Source organism: Lacerta agilis, chromosome 13, assembly GCF_009819535.1.
Source record: "Lacerta agilis isolate rLacAgi1 chromosome 13, rLacAgi1.pri, whole genome shotgun sequence".
NCBI lineage: Eukaryota > Metazoa > Chordata > Lepidosauria > Squamata > Lacertidae > Lacerta > Lacerta agilis.
Genome location: NC_046324.1, coordinates 38,419,229 through 38,440,035, shown reverse-complemented (window position 1 = coordinate 38,440,035; position 20,807 = coordinate 38,419,229). Strand labels below are relative to the sequence as shown.

The following is a 20,807-nucleotide window of genomic DNA, read 5'->3' as shown; positions in this document are numbered from 1 at the left end:
TAGTCTTCTAATGAAAGTGACCATTGCAATGCAATTCCAGGCAAGTCACCTCAGTCAGAAGCCCCACTGAGTTCAACCAGATTCACTCTCAGGTAAACAGGTGTTATTCCCTCTCATTTAACTGGGAGCAAGACCCAATGAACTCAATGGGGCTGACTTCTGAGTAGACGTGCAAAGGATGCACCATTAATATTTATTTCACCACCTTCTCCAAGTCTCATCACAGACCAAATCCATTTGTTCATTGTAAACTAATGTGGAAGCATCAAGAAGAACACCCCCCCCCCTTTTAATTCTCTTCCATCTGGTCTGGGGAGAGCTGAAGCTCTTTTCAATTAGTATCTGAGCCTTTAATGGCAGGGGTGGTAAACCCATGGCTCTCCAGACGTTCCTGGACTCCAACTCCCATCTACGCCACCCAGCATGGTTGATGGTGAGGGTTGATGGGAGTTGTAGTCCGAGATGTGTAGGGATGCAAGTTCCCCATGCCTGCTGGAACGGCTCATCAGTTAGCATTGTACACATACTGCAGGTAGAAATGGACCTGAGATACCGTATTTTCCGGCGTATAAGACGACTGGGCGTATAAGAAGACCCCCAACTTTCCCAGTTAAAATACAGAGTTTGAGATATACTCGACTGCAGATTCTCCACCTGGCGTATAAGACGACCCCCGACTTTTGAGTAGATTTTCCTGGATTAAAAAGTAGTCTTATACGCCAGAATATACATTACATTAAAGGGATGGATGGACACCGTGAAGAGGAGGAAAGGCTGAAGATACACATACATAAACCATGATGTATGGAGGAAACACACACAATAAGTGACATTAAAGATGGAGATTAAAGATGACGAAGGAAAAGAAGGGAGATGGGCAAAAGCCATGGAGAGGGGCAGATTGACAGGTGGCGAGACAGGCAATTTATAACCAGTGATATATTACCTTGTCAACATGAATGTAATAAAAATGGTCTTTATGGTAAATAGCCTTAAACATGCGCGTCAGCTGCCGGGAAGCTCTGCCATGAACAACCAAGACAAATGCGATCCTGACTGGGTTTGCTGGCATGTATTCTACGGAGTCCTCATCCCACTGTACATTGTGGTTGGCTTTGCCTGTTTGGAAACAAAACAGAGTCAGGGCATCTGTAGAGTGCTGTACCAGGGTGGGTGGGCTGAGGGGATGAGTTCGGATCACATTTCAGCAGGCAGAGCTCCCCCCTCCCTTCCATCTAAGCAATCATCAATGAGAGACATGGGCACAGGAGGGAAGATGCTGGCCTCACTTTCTCCAGAGTAGCAGAACGGGCTATGTTGGCAGGAGGGCTGGTTGCAAAGGGCCTTGTCATTGAATGCAGCTTGGGCCAGGATACCTTGTGGACCATTTGATGCCTTCTATCCCTGCCTGAGGTCTTTGGGGGGGGTGTCATTGTTTGTGGCACCCATGCTTTGGCCTTTATCCACCAGGAGCCACACACTTATCATTGCAGGGTGTGTGGAATTCCCTCAAAGCTGAGATTAGAAACTCCGTCCCTGCTGAACTTCCCCGTACTTATTTTGGCAGGCATTTAAAGTAAGTTCCCCCCCAGTGTTATGATTCATTGCTACTGCTTTTGTGCTGTGGTGTCCCTCCTGCATTCCCTGTTGTGTTTGGCTTAGAAACTGTGGCATTAAGCATTATATGCATTTATTAAAATAAAGAAAAACAGAGATGGAATCCAACAGCAGAGGCATCTAGCTGGAACGTGTGCAGAGAAAGGCAACCAAGATGATCAAGGGTCTGGAAAACAAGCCTTATGAGGAACGGTTGAGGGAGCTGGGTATGTTCAGCCTGGATTAGAGGAGATTATCCTTCACAAGAGACATATTTAAATATCTAAAGGTGTGTCACATGGAGGACAGAGCAAGCTTTCTTTCTTCCGATCTGGAGGGTAGGACTCGAACCAATGGATTCAAGTTACAAGAAAGGAGATCCCAATTATACACCAGGAAGAATTTTGAACACTGTTAGGAAGGCTCTTCCCTCCCCTGCTACTCCCTCCCCTGCTGCCTTTAAATGGGAAGTAAGAAAATAGGGTGTGTGGGGGGGGGACTCCCATGAAGACCTTAGCTGAGGTCATGTAACAGAAATGTCACGGAATGTTCACAAGTATTCCAATTTCTGAGAGGAAACTGTCAGTTACTGAATGCTTAGCAGGGCGGCCGTTATGGGCGAGCAAGATCCATTAGGCTAGCTGGCAAACTCCATGCAATACCTAACGGAATGTGAAGCTTTATGTTGCTATCTGGCTAGGGAGCTGACGAGGTGTGCGCACATGGTTGGGCGAGTCTAAAATTAGGCTTAGAAAAGCAAAGATATCACTACTCCCCTCTCACAAATTCGCTACTCTCCCAGCTGTTGCAAATGGTTGCTGCTTTTGCACCGAAATCCCTAGAGCTTTCCTGATATGCACAGAATAAGGATTTGGGTCAATTTTTCCTCCTTCTGTGTACCTCATTCCGCCGTCATCTATCTCAGGGGAGAAGTGATTTGAAGTGATCTGCAAAATAGTTGTGGCTCTGTATTTTTCAAGGACCCGGTGATCTCTTTTCAAAATACATATGTTCATTTCCCCTCTCTCCCCCCACCCCCATTTAGCCTTGAATTTTTCAGAGGCGATCCTCAAACCAAATTATTCCAGCATTAGGGCTACCAAAATTGAGAGTGGAGTTTTCTATGCACAGATGAAAACAACAGCAACCCACAGCATTATAATTTTATTAGAGTGCCAGAAAAAAATATGACTCAGACTTAAGCAGTAGCAAACATTTTCTGAGGGCACACTGGAGAGTTTGGAAATCATTAGTTGATCCCCTATTTTTTTTTTGAGGGGGGAAATGATTCATTTTTAGAAAACAGACAAACTAGACAGGCAAGTAATAAATCTCTATTTATATAGCCTCAATTTCTTCAATTTATCATCCTTAGCAATCTGTTCCCAAGGGCAACACCAATAAAAACAAGAATGACAGAACTTAGTATTTCTGAATTAAGAAGGAAAAATACTCCTACCCCGCTCTGCCTTGCAAAAGAACTCAGAAGGTTCTCAAAAGAGAGGAGGAAGTCTATTAATTTGGACTGGGTTTTCCCATGAACTTTGAGCTTTCACACAATGTAAAAGCTACTTCTGGACAGAGGCGGCACTGGTGTGTGCGTGGAGAGCAGGCGGGGCGGGGCTGGCGTGTGTCCCAAGGGGCGTGTCGCACCGCCTGCAGGGGTGTGGCAAGCATTCTGGGGGGTTGGCATGCTGCCTGGGGGAGTGTGGCACCCAGCGCAGGCGGGGGGGGCAGCCACAGTGGCACCCCACCGGGATCGCGCTGCCAGGGGCGGTGCGCTCCCCCCGCACTCCTCTTCCTCTGCCAGTGCTTCTGGAAATACAACGGAATGCAGTGTAAGTTTAATGCTCCATTTGCATTTTTTTCCCCTGGAAACAAATAACACAGAAATTTGCAAAATTGTTTTATATTCTGCTCTATTTATGGAAGTGGATTTTAGGTTGTGGGAAAGTTCATATGTAATGCAGAAATATGTAATAAGGGAAACATCAGGAAAAGGGAATAAATTTCCATGTGAATACAGCCTTGAACTGTATCTTTGTACAAAGTAAATGCATTAGGTAGGCACAAAAAATATAAAATGTGTAAATAGATGTATGTACAAACACACAGAGAGACATTATTAATGAAAAAACAAAATATAAAATTGTCTTGTGCTAGTAATCTGATGTAATAATTCTGTGTTTTCTGTTATAAACAGGGAAAGCAAAGTTCAGAGGATTAATTTAGCCTATAGGTGGTTCCCACTTCAAAATGGTTGAGGAGCACCATTTTGACTGGAGATATTGATGACTGAACCTGGGCCTGTCTGCATAGAAAGTGTGCGCTCTGCCACTGAGCTATGGTTGTTTCCCTACATTAGGAAAATATCAACTTATTTCACTTTAGTGTGCATGATACCAGTCTGCTTGGTTAAGAGTCACTAAACTCTAATTCAAGTGAGATTCCACAATGGGGCCTAATGTATAAGGGTTTAAATCAGGGATGGAGATCCTCTGGTCCTCCAGATGCGGCTGGTCTCCAACTCACATCATCCCTGAGACATGCTGGCTGGGGCTGATGAAGCCCAACATCTGGAGAGCCACAGGTTTCCCATCCTTGATGGGTTGGGTGTTTCTTTTTGGGAGTAACAGTTTTTTTCAATGAGAAACCAATTTCTTTTAAAGTAGGGCATCAGAGACCCCTGTAATTTCTGTTCTTTCATATGAGGCATATTATCTTATTAAGCGCTAGAAAATATTCAGTGAATGGAGAAGGATTAAACATTCTCAGAATGATGGTTTCCGAAAAGGAGTTGTATCATGCTACTAAAATATAATATACACTGGCCAGTGTTAAGACCTTGTCTGGATATAGTACTAAATGATGTGTTTATGAAGCTCTCTTGTTTTAACAAACCATCGTTTATTGCCCAGACCTACTTGTTTAGTGCTAGATCTGAATGAGTCCTAAAAATGAGTAATTCCATGTGACATTGAGCAATGCCATTTGAAATCACACTAGCATTTAAAAAAAGAAGTCGGAGCCAATGAGAACTCCCCTTTCTAATAGTAGCATGGGGGGGAGTTCAACCTCCCCTCCCTGCATACAATATTCCCAATGAGAATTATCCTGGATTCTGTTCGTGGGCCTGATCCCTATCTCCCCCCAATTCCCTGTTGGGCAAGGCTTCCCACCTCTCCATCACCTGATGTTTGCAATGACGCCAGGTGACCCATTTGAAATTTACCTGTATAGGCAAAGCAGCAGAGATCAGCTGAAGTCAGAGTGTGGGGCAAGTGGGCATAGCTTGGCTAAAAAACCATCAAGCCAAACAAACCCAAAAGAAACTTGACTACATTACAAGAAGTACAAGGCGGCTGTTTGATCATAAACTTTCAGTGACCAAAATGCCACTGGAGTGGTCAAATCTGGCACCCAGATCCTATGATGCAACAATATCACATCAATAACTAGGGATGGAGGAGAAATACATTTTAGTTTGTATGTGAAAGCACATTTACAATACCAGAGTCAAAACACAGCCATCCTTCAGAAGGCACACACATCTCTGAAATTTGCAATGCAGTTCACCAGCCAGGTAAGGGTACAAAATGTGCTCAATAAATGCATATTTTAGTGAAAATAACATACAAAGATTTATTAGATTAGCGGAGATTGCTTTGTACACATAAAGGCATGTGTACCTCAGGATACAGTCACACTACAAAGTTGTTGAATTTTCATGAGGCTTTTTCTTTTTTTAAATCACAAACTGATGTGGAAATGTGGAGAACTTTAAGGTTGGCAAAAAATAAGAAATGGAGAGAAACCGAAATTGAGCGGTTCTCCCACCCCTAGAGGCAGCATTTCCATGTCATCATGCCTGGGTGAGATTATGCTAGGAAAGTGTTTGATATGGTCATAAGTAGGTAGCCGTGTTGGTCTGCCATAGTCAAAACAAAATAAAAAATAAAAAAATTCCTTCCAGTAGCACCTTAGAGACCAACTAAGTTTGTTCTTGGTATGAGCTTTCGTGTGCATGCACACTTGTTTGATATGGCTTATTCTTAGCATTTCATTTCCTAGCGCAGTGAGTCTTGGGATCAGCCTGAAAGTTTCCTGTAGTGAACAAAAGCATGTTCCCGAATCTCTCACCCACCAACACCACTATGGGGGCCCCAATCTCTTCAAAAGATGCCTTCTTTTCTCAAGCAGTGACTGTCAGGTTAATTTCAGCTTGATGCTATACAAGGAAGCAAATCAATTCCTTTTAATGGAACAAGAAAAAAAGATCGATATAAAATCACATTTTTCTTTCTAAATTGTTTAAAGAACAGGAAGATAATAATAGAGCTAAAACAATTGGTTGTTGAGAATCAGCAGGATTGCAATTACTCTTAATAGTTTTTTATTTATTAATATTTAGAAGCTGAGGTGTACGTTTGGGGATGACATTTAAATGATCAATAACCCCCCTATGCAGCATTTACTTGCGCTACACACAATAACAGCATGTGCTTGGTTGAGTAAGAAAAGATCTGTACTCCCTATTAGCAAGAGACTCTTAATCTCAGGGCTGTGGGTTTGAGCCCGATATTGGGCAAAATATTCCTGCATTGCAGGGGATTGGACTAGATGATCCTCGTGGCTCCTTCCAACTCTACAATTCCATGATTCCTGCCTTTTCTAAAGGCCTTGGTGGCCTTCCATAAACTGCTACGTACTATACTTTGGAACGTTTTCAACCAGCGTGGTGCAGTGGTTAGAGTGTCAGACTCAGACCTGGGAGACCAGGGTTCAAATCCTCACTCAGCCATGAAGCTCACTGGGTGATTGTGGGCCAGTCACTGCCTCTCAGTCTAACCTACCTCACAGGGTTGTTGAGGGAATTAAGTGAGGAAGGGGAGAACCATGAATGCCACCTTGAGCTCCTTTGATATCTGTGCTGAAAGTTGACATCGAAATAGGTGAGTTTTGCATTGCAATCAGGAGGGAAGCTATGTGCTGTCCCATAAAGTGCAACCTAGCTGGTTCTGTCCATCTTCTTCCCCTTGGATTAGCAGAAATGCTGCAACAGGCTTCTGGGGTTGGTTTTTTTTTAGGACCCTGCCAGGGAGTGCTATAAACCCCTGTTGACAGGCATGCTACATTACCCACGCCTGCATGGAGCCTGAATTAGGCAACAGGGTGTCAGAAGTGGGACCAGACCTGCCTATTCAGTACAACATTCTATCCTTTATGTTCAAAGACTCCAGAAGGGAGTGCAGAAGGTCTCAGGTTCAACGCCTGGCATCTCCAGGTAGGGCTGGGAATGTCCCCAGTCTGAAACCCCAAAGAGCTTCTGCCAGCCAGTGTGGACAACACTGAGCTAGATGGACCAAAGGACTGACTTGGTCTAAAGGCAAGCTTCCTATGCTCTAATATATAATGCATACTAGAATGGTTTCTGCTTACTGACACATTACGCAGCTGCATTGTGTACATCACTTATCGAAGATAAATGGGTAGCAGGCATAGCAGAACGCCGTTCCTTTTGCAGATCCACACACTATTTATTTAGATTGTGCCAATAAATGATCATTATAGCTGCATTACTGGAACCACAGGGTAGGGCTAAATTCTGCAACCCTTTGTTATTTTTAATAGCACTTATTCACACAATTAGCATAATTGATTTCAACAGTACAACACAGGCGACAAAACAGCTACTCAGCTTGAGCAACAATTGCAGAAGCCATCTTACCATTATCACACCCTCCCACTCACTTGCTTTCAATCACTGTTTTCACCTCTTGGGCTAAATCTTTTTTCAGACTAGCTGATATTCTGCCTCCGGGGGATTTCTAGATGATCTCTTCTGCCACTGCACTACCAGTACTTAATGTCTTTTTTTTAATGTTGTGGTTTTCTTTTTCTTCCAGGATCCTTGCTTTCCCCCTACCCTCAAAGCATGATTTTAAAGCATCTTCTTGAGTCATGGATAAGAGACAAGATATCTGCTAATCAAAGCAGAATATCTGGAGAAGACGATATTTCATTATAAATATCACTTCCGCCCTTCCTTTAAAGTTTTCACAATGCTTTATAAAATCTACACGTTTGCTACAAATTGTGATTGATGGGGTTGTATTCAATGCTAGGCCTACTCAGGGTTGACCCATTAAACTGATTGGAAACATCTAAAAGCATTAATTTCAATGGGACTACTTTTGAGGAGAACTAGCATTGGATATGACGCATGAAATGCTTATCAACTTCCATTGGTTACAGCGATAAACACCAGCACTTTGAATTGGGCCTGGAAATGCAATTGGTCCAAATGTGTCATCATCTGTTCAGCCTGTCTAGTTATGCACTTTGTGTGATTCTCCGCAACAAAAAAGGGGGAAAGGCAGAAACCCAATCAACTAATGTGGAGGGTGAGGTGGCTAGCCCAATTTGTGAATCTCTGGTTTTCTTAATCTGCATGATCTGGGGGGCATGAAGAAAGTCTAAATCCAGTTGTTTTGCACCCCAGTTCCCATCACCCCAGACAGGATGGCCAATGGTTAGGGGGGATGACCCTCAGGTTCCCTTCCAACTCTACAATTCCATGATTCTATGGTCTCTAAACTAACCTCTTCAACCACAAGTATATGGAGTCTGATCAGCATGCCAGTCATTTCTGTTATTTGAATATTCTCCTGGCTACTATCCAGTCACATGCAAACTGCATTCTATATGGAACCAGAATGCACCGGCAAAGTAGCTGTTTATGCATTCTTTTTAAAAAAAAAAAAACACAACAACAACCAAAACATCAAAACAAAATATAATTCTCTTCATTTAGGATTTCATAGTCACAAGCAATTGCTGAAATCATTTTTGTGTTTTACAAATCAGCGCCTAATAACCAGGACGCTGGTACGCGACATGTACAAGCGAGATACAGCGATATGGAATCTAATTTTACAAGGATAGCTATCTTGCCAGACCAATAATCTTAACAGCAAACTTGCTTTTTTGACATTTCTAATTATGAAGATGCTATCATCCCTCGGAGACAAATCACAATTATTTCCTTGCTTTGTTGGAGCATATGAGCCTGTCGTGTGTCCCCCCCCCTCCATTGACTTCATATGCATAAACAAATAGCACTTAAAAGTAACAGTACATTCATTACTGTGGAATTAGAATGAATTCCCTATTAAAAATACCTATCACATCACTTAACAGCTAATTAGTTCATCATAATCAACACAATCACAGTGAATACTAAATGGTTATACAAGTATCATCTATTTGGTGGGTGCAGAGCGGTGCTTTTTCGATGTACTGCCAGCCCTGCAGGGGCTCCTTAGCCACGAAATGCTCCCGCTCTGCTGAGAATATGTCTATAAATGATGCAATCTCTTGGGAAGGGCTGGTTATGTTGGCTCCCTCCTTTTTTAAAAGAACTGATGCCCACCACCCCTTTCAGGCATTGGTGGCTACCACCCATTGGCACTCTCCCCAATAGGTCTTGCCCCGAAGAGGCAGTTGTGAGGACTGTAGGTCCCTAAGTCTCCTCCTCACTCTGTTCCTTCCCCAGCAGCCTCAGTCTCATTTGTCTTGTCTCTCTTTGTTCCGCCCTCTTCATACTTCTTCTGGGAGGAGAGCTGGTTGCAGTAGGGGGGGGGGGGACGGGACTCCTAGGCTTCTTCAGCAGCTTGCCTCATCTCTGCCTCTTGACCCACCTCAGCTTCTGCCTCTGCTTCTGGACTGCTCTCTGCCATAGCCCCGTCCTGCTCACTAAACCCTGTTGCCTCTTCAGCTTCCAACACCACCTCCGCCCAGTCTGCTCCCTCTTCTATCTCTGACCGCTCATCGTTGTTCCACCACCAATCCTCTGGCTCGGAGCTGGGTTCCCTTGGAGGTTCCCCAACTGGTGCCTCTCATCACTCCTTGCATCCAGCCAGTCCATGACACAGAGCCACCGCCTGACTGGTCATATAGAGAGGTCAGCAGCACACTGCCCCTGTCGCCCCAGTGGACCAGCCTCCACTAGGGGAAGAGGGAGGTATTTGTGACCTTCCAGATGCTTTTGGACTCCAATTCCCATCAGCCCCAGTTAGCATGGTCAATGGTCTGGGATGATGGGAGCTGTAGTCCAGCAACATATGGAGGGCGACAGGTTCTGTATCATTGCCCTACAGCTAATTATTAGGAGTCTCTATGTGTGTGCCTTCTTATAACAACCTATCCTGAGCTAAGGCCTCAATATCCTATAATTCTGATTTATTTAGATTTCTGTATTGTCTAGGGTGTTTCGCAATAGCTTGTAACATACTGTATACATAACAGAAACAATCATTGAAACAATTTGCCCATTTTAAATGGGTGGTGGTGGGGGAAACACCTGAATAACTCTATATAAGGCATCTCTCTGCCTATATATTATAGATTTATACCAGAAGCAGTTTAAGTTTATAGCCCCAGAGGGGAACGGTAGCCTGTATAAGTTGTAATCACTTTTATCATTTTACTATTTCACATCTCTGCGCTGGTGTTTCAAGCTGCAAAGCAATTTTCACTTTCTGTTGGCCATTTTCCTCAAATAAACGTTTTTATACCACATGCTTCTTGCTAATTCCCTTACACTAGCTAAGGTAATATCGGCATTTACTGGTTATTTCCCCTGCAGTAATAAGCAAGGCAGGATTTCTAAGGTAACTGTAATGCTGTTCATCTTTATTATTTTTTAAATTGTTGGTGGTGCACAACTGTTTTCAGTAAAGATCTCCAAATGAGTAGTTCTGTTAGCACATGTAACGGATAAGCATTCGCCGGTATGTGAGATAGATGCACAAGGAGATCTGGTGAAACTCTGGTTCCTTCTTCTGAGGTACTGATGCAAACATTGGGCAAGGGCCAGAGCTCAGTGGGAGAGAATCTGTTTTGTGTGCAGAAGGTCCCTGGATTCGATCCCCAGTTAGGGCTGGGAGGGACTGCTTTCTGTATCCCTACAGAGACACTGCCAGTCAGTGTAGACAAAGCCTCACTCCGCATAAGGCTTCCCATGCCCCAGTTAGATCGAGTTGTCTTTCCTAAACTCTGCACGGATTTCCTCACCCTTCCAGATAGAAGGAACAAAACTATGCCAACCCTCGCAGGAATGGATGCTCAGGCAGCCTGATTCAAATCTCTTCTCCTCTGCTTTGATCTCACATAATCCATTTTTAGGTTCTAATCCTTCAAAGCGCAGGTAACTGCGGGCAGTTAACCACGGCCTCTAAAGCGTCACAGATGAAATAAATTAACCGAAAAGGCAACAATATTGATGTAATATAACAAACGCCATGGATGTGACCAAAAAAAAAAGGAGGGAGAGAAGGGAGGGGGGAGGATTTATCAAGGCAAAAGGCTCAAATTAGGCTCAGGGAAATAATCTTTATTGATTCCATCTCTCATTTTGCTCTATTTCGGGCATATTAAAAGCCTGGTTGATCGATAACGTAACTTCCCCTCTTTCTCTTTAGGACAATGAAACACAGACGGAGCAGAATCTTCACTTTCTTGCAGGGGGCAGCAGATCCAAAGGCAAACACAGCAAAGATAGGAAGCTGTTGTTTACTGATTTCAGAGCATTAGCAGCATAAGAAGAACCCTGCTGGATCAGGCCAAAGGCCCATCCAGCCCTGCATCCTGTTCTCACAGTGGCCAACCAGAGGCCCCAATTGGAATCCCCAAAGCAAGAGCCACTCATTTGTGATTCCACATAACTGGCATTCAAAGATATACTGCCCCCAACAGGAGAGGTGGAACACAGCAATTGTGGCCAGTAACCATTGATAGCCCTATCCCCCATTAGTCCATCCAGTTACCAGTATCGTCTAGGGATGGGCAACTGGATCTGGACGTTGGGCTGGATGCAGAATAGGCCCACCCTCCTTAGGTCACCTTTGCTAGGTGGATGGGACTTCTCACCAGTCAATCACCAGGCAACAGGAGATTTGATTTCAAAGGAAGAATTGGGAGCTCACTAGAAGAGGGCTCAGGACTCTTGCTTTCTTAGATGGGAGCCTTAGAAAAGGTGGAAGGCAGGGACCTTCAGTCCTGGCAACTGCTCCACAGGAGCAAGACCTACTGGGAAGTGTTTCTGAGACCACTATGCCGCATTGTATGTTCATTTCCTTGAATAAAGTTTTAGCTTCGCTGACAACAGAGATCTGCGTCTTTCCTCACTGACCTGTTTCGGACTCCGGCCCTGACACTTGTGAATAAGCAAGAGTCATTTCTCTCCCTAGCGAGACCGTCTATCGGCTTTGCTTTGCTTCCCTCTGCCGAAAAGGACTGCCTTGGTGCAATTTTAATCCCCCCAAAATCTACTAAATTGCACCATCCTGCTTGGACTGTTTGCGCCAACCACACTCTGTTGTTGTTGTTGTTGTTGACAACATTTCAGCTATTTTAACATTGATTAGAGGTTTCTTTTTGCAGTTCCAAAAAACAGCAGCAACGCAACCCACGACACACGCCGTGGATATCAATTGAAGGATACCGCAAATAAATTTGACATCAGAGCGGAGGGAGAAGAGTGGAAACGGGACCAATTTATTTCGGGTACATTGCTTGTCAGATGGAGAAATGAAACATAATTTATGGTGTGACATTTCCAACAGCAAATAGATTCTAGCATAAGCAATTAACACTGGTTCTGTTTGGCAGGCTTTGGGAGATTACTCATAGGGGGTTGCGTGTGTGTGCTGAGTTACAATAGCACACACATAACAAAATAGAGCCTTTCTGTCTTCACCACCTTACATCAAATCCCTGTAGCTAAAAGTTTATGTTAACCCTGTACTGACTCAGGACAAGAGCCTGTTGCTAAGGTGGGGGTGTAACAATAGTTTGTTGCTAAGAAGGTGGGCAGGAACCAAAAGGTTTGCCCCAACTCCATGGAAAAATCCTCTCCCCAAGACATTCCCACTAATGGGGGGAATTTTTTGGAGGAGCCTTTCCTTCTTAAAGAAGACAGAAACTTGCCTCACACCATATCAGACTATTTGTCCATCCGTTTTGTCTACACTGGTCTCCAGGGACTAGAGGTGGGGGAGAAATTCAATTCAGATTGTATTTAAAGGTGATTCTACCTAATCTGCATTTCCCAAAACAATACAAGAAGCAAAACACAGCCATCTCTTGAAATTCACACTTCGCTCTGAATTTTGTAATGCCACTCTCCCGCCAAGTAAAGAGTACGAAAACATATATGCCAGGGTACAATGTCTGTAAAAGTGCATCTATTCGCTAATTAATTACATTAAGGAAAATTGCTTTGCAAAAATTGAGTGCGTCAGGCACAATGCCATATAATATATATATTTTTACATATTTTAGGAGAAATTTGCACTAAAACGATGATCAATTTTCATGAGGACCTGCGGGGGGGGGGGGGGGAGTTCCAAACTGATGTGGAAATGTGGGGAACTGAACATTAAGACTGGAAACACGAGAGAGAAACCAAAACTGAGATCTACCCATCCATAGGGGCATCTCATATTCTCGTATGTTCTGCCTAATTTGGCCCCACTCTAACCACCTTCTTTGACCACTCCTTCCCTAACCTTGGCAAGTGTCTCTTATATCTAAACACATCCCTGAAAGCCTTTAAAAAAATCCTTCCAGGGACAGAGGATTCTTGATATCTCCAGGAGCTTACTGCGTTCCTGGAAATGCTCTGATAGTTAAGAAGCGTTTCCTAAAGTTTAAATGACTGAGAAACCATCAGGGTTGACGTGCGCAATCTGGAGTACAGGTACTTGGCATAGCACTAAGCGAAAGTGGGGCTTAGCTACAGTGTGGGCATCTTCTGAAAAAGCCACCATGCTTGTTTCCATTTCTGTGAAATTCCGCTGCGGTAAGGCAAGAGGCACTTGGAAGCAGATGGGAGAGCAACACTTGGGTCCTGCTCGCCTGGTTGCAGTTAACTCTAAAGCAGCCTCCAATCAACAGGATTAGATGATACAAAAAATGAAAAAGAGAAAGGGGCTGAATAATCCTCTAAACATCGCATAGTCGCTATATCTTTAATATGATCCCACTAATCCAATTAAGGCCCAAAGGAAACCACATCTCAAATGCCATGCTTCAATGTGATTTGCTCTGTGTCTCCTAACCATTCATTAACAAGACATATTTTTAAACCAAGCTTTCCTGCCTTTCAAGCTGGCGCTTGTTGATCTGAAGTGGAGCAGGGCCCCCTCTCCCATCCTCGCCTTTCCCTTCCTTTAAAACAACCCAGTTCTCGCTGATTCTTCCCTGCCAAATATAGCTTTCTCCCAAGTTCACCTCTTTTCCTCTCCTTTCAAATGTGAACAGAGGTTGGATGGCCACCTGTTGGGGATTATTGAGTTGAGATGCCTACATTGCAGGGGGTTGGACTAGATGGCTCTCAGGTCCCTTTACACTCAAAAATTCTATGATTCTACGTGTGGGATGGAGGGAGATGAAAGAAAAGTGTGGAAAGTCAGTTTTTTTGTGTGTGTGAACATTACTACTACCCCATCCATTTTTGTGTGTGTGCAAAAACCGAACTTCAGCAAAAATCCAGCTTCCCTTTGTGCGTCCATTGCTTTTATTCATTAGGAAAGCACAACAAGAAATCCTGCGCTAAAAAACAACCCACCCTTCTATTTTGGAAATAGCATTGCTCCAGGTAAGGAGAGTGTTCTTTTAAAAAATAATATTTTTTTTTTGGGGGGGGAATCTACCAGAACCCTAAAAGTATTTAGCAATACCATAATTACATTCCTCCAGTATGCAAACCCAAAGGAACATACGGCCCTTTTACAGCAGGCAGATCTCTGTGCAACTGTGAACCCGATGTGCGCTCCTTTTTAATTACACATGTGCCTGCTGAGGACATATGATTGAGTCTAGCAAAGCTAATTCACAACCAGCATGAGAGCAGGCATTAATATTAAATATTACACCCTGGCTGGTTCTCCGGACTATCAATTATCCCCAGAGATGGGGACAAAATGGAAATTGGCAGGAGTCGATTCCTGTGCCAATGGGAAGGTGATGCTGACACAAGCACAGCGCATCCTGGAAATAAAAAGGAAGTGGCCAGGATCCTGCCTGAAATTGTTGTACCCTACACCCTGATCCCTCCCCCAGTGTGGCACCCATGGGTGCTATGACACCTGCAAACATTCAGGTTGGTGCCTCTCATGAGGCCTCTATTTTTTAAAAAATGGCTTTAGGGTTGGGCAGATGCCTCTTTTTAAGGGTACTGCCTCCTTTTTTTTTTTGATAAAGTCTGTGCAGATTTTTGTCTGGGTTCTTTTTTGGGGGGGGCGCTTTTAAGCAGTGCTGATTTTCCTCCTGTGAAATGGGTATTTTGTGGTCCTCGCAACAGATTTCAAAATGTGTTGGGGACTCCAAAGTAGTAAAATGTTCCGGGGCAATGCTTTGCCAGGGCTTGGCTTCCTTGGAGAGGAGAGGTCATAGAATAACAGAATCAATGAATTGTAGAGTTGGAAAGAACTCCAAGAGTTATATAGTCCAACCCCCTGTGATGCAGGAATCACAGCTAATGAATCCCTGGCAGATGGCCACCCAACCTTGGTTTAGAAACTTCCAACCAAGGAGAGTCCACCAGCACTACCAAGGAGCTCATTGCAGACTTAGAGCAATTACTTTCAAATATGCAAGCCGGGCATAGGCCAGGGGTAGGGAACTGCATCTCTCCAGATGTTATGGGACTGCAGCTGCTATCATCCTTTAACATTGACTATGCTTTTTTTTAAAGTGTTTTTTTAAAAAAGATTTTCTTGATTTACAAAGGTAGTGCAATGTCTCTCTTGTATTTTTTCCATGTAACATTTTTACAAATCAATTTCGTTTGTTGAGACATTAGGAAGAAAAGGGGGGAAAGAGGTGGGCGGGATGGGGAGATGGGTAGGGTGGGGTGACGATGTTTCTATTTTTCTTGATATATGTAGGGTTTGGTGCCAGCATTGTTTGTGCAGGTTCTCTGTTGTTCACTTGTGTTTCTTTGGTGGTGAGAGAGGTCGGGGTTGGTGTAGGGTGTGATTGTTCATTTGTGGTTGGCTGTGGTGGTCTTTGGTATCCTGTGTGAATGGAGTGGGTGAGTGTTTTTGATCAGGTTAGCCATATTGATTTGTATGCTGTCAGTAGGTTTTTGTCATTGTCCTGTTGGGCTGTGTGTGTGATGAAGGGGAGCCATACCAGGGTGAAGGCGTCTTCTTCTTTTTGTTCCCGTGTCAGTTTCAGCTTACTGGTTAGTTTTTCTAGTAGGGCTGTTCCCCATACTACTTGGTACCATTGGTCCATGTTTACTCCTGACAGGTCTCTTCAGTGTCTGGTTATGATGTTTCTGGCTGCTGAGAGTAGGTGGGTTATGAGTTCTTTGTGGTGTAAGTGGGCAAGGTTGTCTTGGAAGATGTGTAGTAAGACCAATTCTGGGGTGATTTCTAGCACTTGCTTGGTTATTTTACATATTTCTTGTATGGTTGTTGTCCAGAATAGTTGGATTTTAGGGCACTCCCACCACAGGTGGAGGTATGTGCGTGTGGAGGTGCACCCTCTCCAGCATTTTGGTGAGGTTCCTGGGCATATTAGTGCTAATTTTATTGGTGTTAGGTACCACCTGTAGGTTAGTTTCAGGGTGAGTTCTTTTCTTTTCAATGATATGGATTTAAAGGGGGGGTTTAGACCACATTTTGGTCCACTGTGTGGGGTTGATTTCATATCCTATGTCGCCCTCCCATTGTTTTTTTGATTGCGTCTAGGGAGTTCGTGGGATTTTTGAGTAGTATTTTGTATAATGCGGATACCATCCCTTTGCCATTAGGATGAGGTTTTCGAGGGTTGTCAGGGGTCTAGTTGCTGCTGATTTTACTGCTGGATTGTTTAAGAGGGCATGTAATTGGTGTTGTGCTAACCAGGGCATTTGGGTGTCTTCTAGTTTGTCCTGTATTTCTTGTGTTGACAAAGGTTTGTTATTGTTATAAGAGTCTATTAGGCGATACAGGCCTTTGGTTTGCCAGGTTCTTATTTGGAGGTTTTGTGCTACATGGTGGAATAATGGGTGGTAGGCCAGGGGAATTAGTGGGGATGGGATTGGGGATAGTTTGCCTGTTTCTGCTTTCCATGCTTTGAAAATGGTTTGTGTGTACCTGTTAAGTGTTGTGGAAATTTTTCTTTGTTTGGGAGGAGTGGGTATGCTGTGGTGCATATATTTTCAATTGTGTTCCTCTCTAGGTGTATCCATTGTTTTGTCTCATCTTCTAGTATATATGGGATTACCGGTATATGGCGTATTTGGTTGGCACTGTAATATGCTTCTATGTTGGGGATTCCCCATAACATTGGCTATGCTGAATGGGGTTGATGGGAGCTGGAGTCTAGCAAATTGGAGGGCAATAGATTTTGCACCTCCAGCAACGACAGAGGCTAATCGCTTAAGCACTCTTATCAAATCAGCAGACCCATTGCCCCACACCAGATCCCCAGAGAGAGCTGCCCCAATATATATTTCAGCCTTCCAGGGACACAGCTCATTTCTCTCTCCCTATGTCTGTCTCCCAAATTTTAAATGCAGCTTCTCTCATACACAGACTTCACACATCAACCCCAACCCTTTAGCTAGGAGTGGGTGACGGGGAAGAAGGTTCTACTTTCCCTAAATGACTTTCCACATTCCAGGGAAGATGGGGGACGGGGACAGGGATCCTCTAACAATTAGTGCCCTTAAAGAGATAGCCATCACTCATCTTGGCTCAATTACCTGCAATTTTTCCAAACAAGGGATGTGGCTGGCACAAATTGGTCACTGACCACTAAGGGACATCAGACAGACATTCTGGACCATTAACTCCCTTTCATCCAAACCCAAGACTCATTTGTGGCAATCAGGTAAAAAGCAACAGTATTCCAATAATAGTGACAATTCTGTCTCCCTCACTCTTTACAACAAGGCTGTTGTTTACTGGGGCACCAAGGGTGCTGAGAGTCCTTAGGAGGCCCCGATTCCCCTCACAGAGTTACGATTCTCAGACTGGCTTAACAATCAAGTCCTCTCCACAGGGTACTCTGGGAATTGTAGTTCTTAGAGCAGAACAGAGGGTTTCCTAACAACTCAGCACTTTTAACAAACTACAACTCCCAGAAGTCTTGGGTGGGATACTATGACTGTTTAAAATGGTATCATAGTTTGGGAAAGCTTTTAATGTTATCCCAGTTTCTGGAAGCTTTTAATGTTTGGTATTATTATTATTATTATTATTATTATTATTATTATTATTATTATTATTATCTTTGCTGGAAGCTAATAATAAGAAGTAGTAGTAGTAGTAATAGTATCATCATCATCATCATCATAGTGATTTAAATGTATGGTGTTAATGTGGCCTAAATCAAGTAGTCTCACCCCTAATTTTACATATCTCTTTCCTGGTACCGGTATCTGTGAGTGCAGCGTAAACAACTGCAAGTGTCTCCAGAATTTGAAACCCAGATTGATGTCCCAGTGGGTGTCAAGGGGAGAGTTTGCAAATGCCAGGGGTTGGGCAGCTAAACACAGCACTTGCTCTGCCTTACCTTGTCCCTTATTTCCATGTTGTTCAACATGGAAGTGAAGAAAGCTCAAAAAGGGCTACCCATTTTCTTTTCTTTTCTGGGCAACAGAAACATGTTATTAACCAACAAGCAGGCCTGCTGCACAGGGACCTTTAAATGACATTCACATCCCTTTAGAGGTTATTAAGAATCGTAATTGTGCATTTTCAAGATCCCAGCAATAACTGCTTTAGGATGGGTGTTCAAAATGCTGAACTAATGGTTGCTTAAAGCCTGAACTTCCAGCTATGTTGAAAGTGTATATTGAGTAACGGAATATGTTCTCCATTTGCATTTCATTCCATTTAATTGAAAAAATACAGAGCAATCTATTTTTCCCCTTCTGGGTAATTAAAAGAAAATAGGCTTAAAAAAACAACAACCAGCAATTTCAGGTATGCAAAACTTGAGAGAGCGTCATTGGTTTTACACCAGAAAGTAATTTATATGTGAACTTCCAAGTTCCAGAAGACGCTGTTCTTTAATCAATCAGCTGCTTCAACAAGGAATTTAATACTGTAGTGTAAACGTTTCATAGCTCAGAATACAGATGTCGTGCCGAAAATTATGGAACTGCTGGTGTTTTTTTTTTAATAGACATTGTTTGGGATTTGATTGACAGTCTCTTCAGGGACAACAGAATGCAGGTGGGCATACGCACTGATCAAAACTCGCTCCAAAACTCTATGTCTGAGGAGAAGGAACAGAAGGAGGAAATGCCATTTCACACAGTGTGTAGTTTGACATATGGCATTTCCTTCCTCACGATGAGGTAACGGCCACCAACCAATGGCAAACGAGAGATATTTATGGAGGTATTAGAATGTAAGAAGAGTGCAAGAAGACACTGGATCAGGCCAGTGGCCCTTCTAGTCCAGCATCCTGTTCTCAAGGTGGCCAACCAGATGCCTGTGGGAAGTCCAGAAGCAGGACCCCCAGTGCAACAGCATTCTCACCTCCTGTGTTTTCAACAACTGGTATTCAGAAGCATTACTGCCTCTGAAGTTGGAGGCAGAACACAGCCATCAGGGCTAGTAGCCGCCAGTAATCTTCACCTCCACCAATTTGTCCACCCAATTTAAAGCCACCCAACATGGCGGCCTCTGGTGACAACAAGTCCCATAATTTAACTATGCACTGTGTGAAGAAGTACCTTCTTTTGTCTGTCCTGAGGATAAGGCCGGCCGTTGCTATTTGCTAACCACAGAGGCCCTGTGCTTCTGAAGACCAGTGGCTGGGGAACAACTGCTTGTTAGCCAGTGTCGGAAAAGGATGCTAGGCCCGATGGGCTGATCTAACAGAGCTCTCCTCAACATTTTTCTAGTCTAACCATCTGCCTATGTGTTTGATTTCCGTGAGTAGAGAGGCTTGGTTGAAATGTGACTGAACCCAGCAATTCTGCCCCCAGATTACTAGCAAGCAAGATTGACAGTGTCCATCTCAAAGCAGGCAAGTAGAGCTGATGAAGCCCAGCAGTAGAGTGAGCAGTGTGTTAGCATGCACTATCATTTGCATTCAAAGCCCTAAATGGTGGGGGCCCCCAAATACCTGAAATACCACCCCTACAGACCCTCTCGGGTGCTAAGATCTGTGGAGGATGCCCTCTTGAAGCTCAGGTGGCGGCGGCTCGGGAGAGGACATTCTCTGTGGCGGCCCCTAAGTTGTGAAACTCCCTCCCCACACTTGACACTCGAGAGCACATTTTTAGGGCTCCCTGTATTTTTGCAATTTTATGTTATTTGAAAATCGGGAGTGGCAGCCGCACCTCTCCTTTCCCCATGGGCTGACTTACCTTCCAGAGGGCAGAAACGAGTCACTTGCTCCGGCATCAGCTTCCCCTGCTTGTGCTGACAGTACATCTCCGCAATCTCCTGCCGGCACTGCTTGGATTTGGCTCGGGAGAGCGCGGAGATGGCCTCCTTGCCCGAGATTTCGCATTTGGGGGGCTGCTCGTAGGCGAGCTCAGGAGAGCTGTTCCCATTCTTCTTCAGATGGTGCTGCCTGGCCTGGGACCTGTGGATGTCTTTCAACTGGCTGCCGTTGATGCTGGTCTTTGGGACCGGGTGGCCGTACTGCAGCACCTCGTTGGAGCTTTTCCCCAGGAGCGAGTTCTCCTTCACCTTCTCCTCCTGCTCCAGCTTCCTCCGCAAACGCTCCTTCTGCTTGCTCAGGGGCTTTTTCACCAGCTCCACCTGGTGCTTCTGCTTCTGTGTCCTGGGAGCAAAGTTGCTATTGTCTATATTTTCCAAGTCCTTGGGGACGGAGTTCTCGTTGTTGCTGTCCGTCCGCATTTTCTCCTTCGGCCGGTGGGAAAAGTAGCCGTCCTGCAGAAGCAAAGGGGGGAAACGATTATTGCGCTGATAATTCGGGGTGGTCACTGACCTGTGTGGATCTGCAAGGCGCCTGACACTGAATCAGACCGTTGGCCCATCTTCACATCTGCACCAGACCTTGAAAGCACATTCAATGCACATTTAAAGCGCAATAGCTCCTTTCAAAGAATCATGGGAACATGAATCACTGTTTGTGAAGGGTGCTGGGAAATGTAGCAATGTGAGGGGGGTTATTGAGGAACATCTGGAGGGCACCATGCTAGCCACCCCTGGAATATGGAACTGGCA

At 44.2% G+C, this 20,807-nt stretch overlaps 1 protein-coding gene across 1 annotated transcript in view; it reads right to left on the bottom strand.

Moving 5' to 3' along the window:
* Positions 1-20,807, bottom strand: part of XYLT1 (xylosyltransferase 1) — a 163,793-nt gene that overhangs the window by 46,631 nt on the left and 96,355 nt on the right. The window contains exons 3-4 of the mRNA XM_033166681.1: positions 19,979-20,510; positions 947-1,119 (exon numbers count right to left, since the gene is read on the bottom strand). Of these exons, the coding sequence (XP_033022572.1) occupies positions 947-1,119; positions 19,979-20,510 (705 nt within the window). The remainder of the gene's footprint in view (positions 1-946; positions 1,120-19,978; positions 20,511-20,807) is intronic.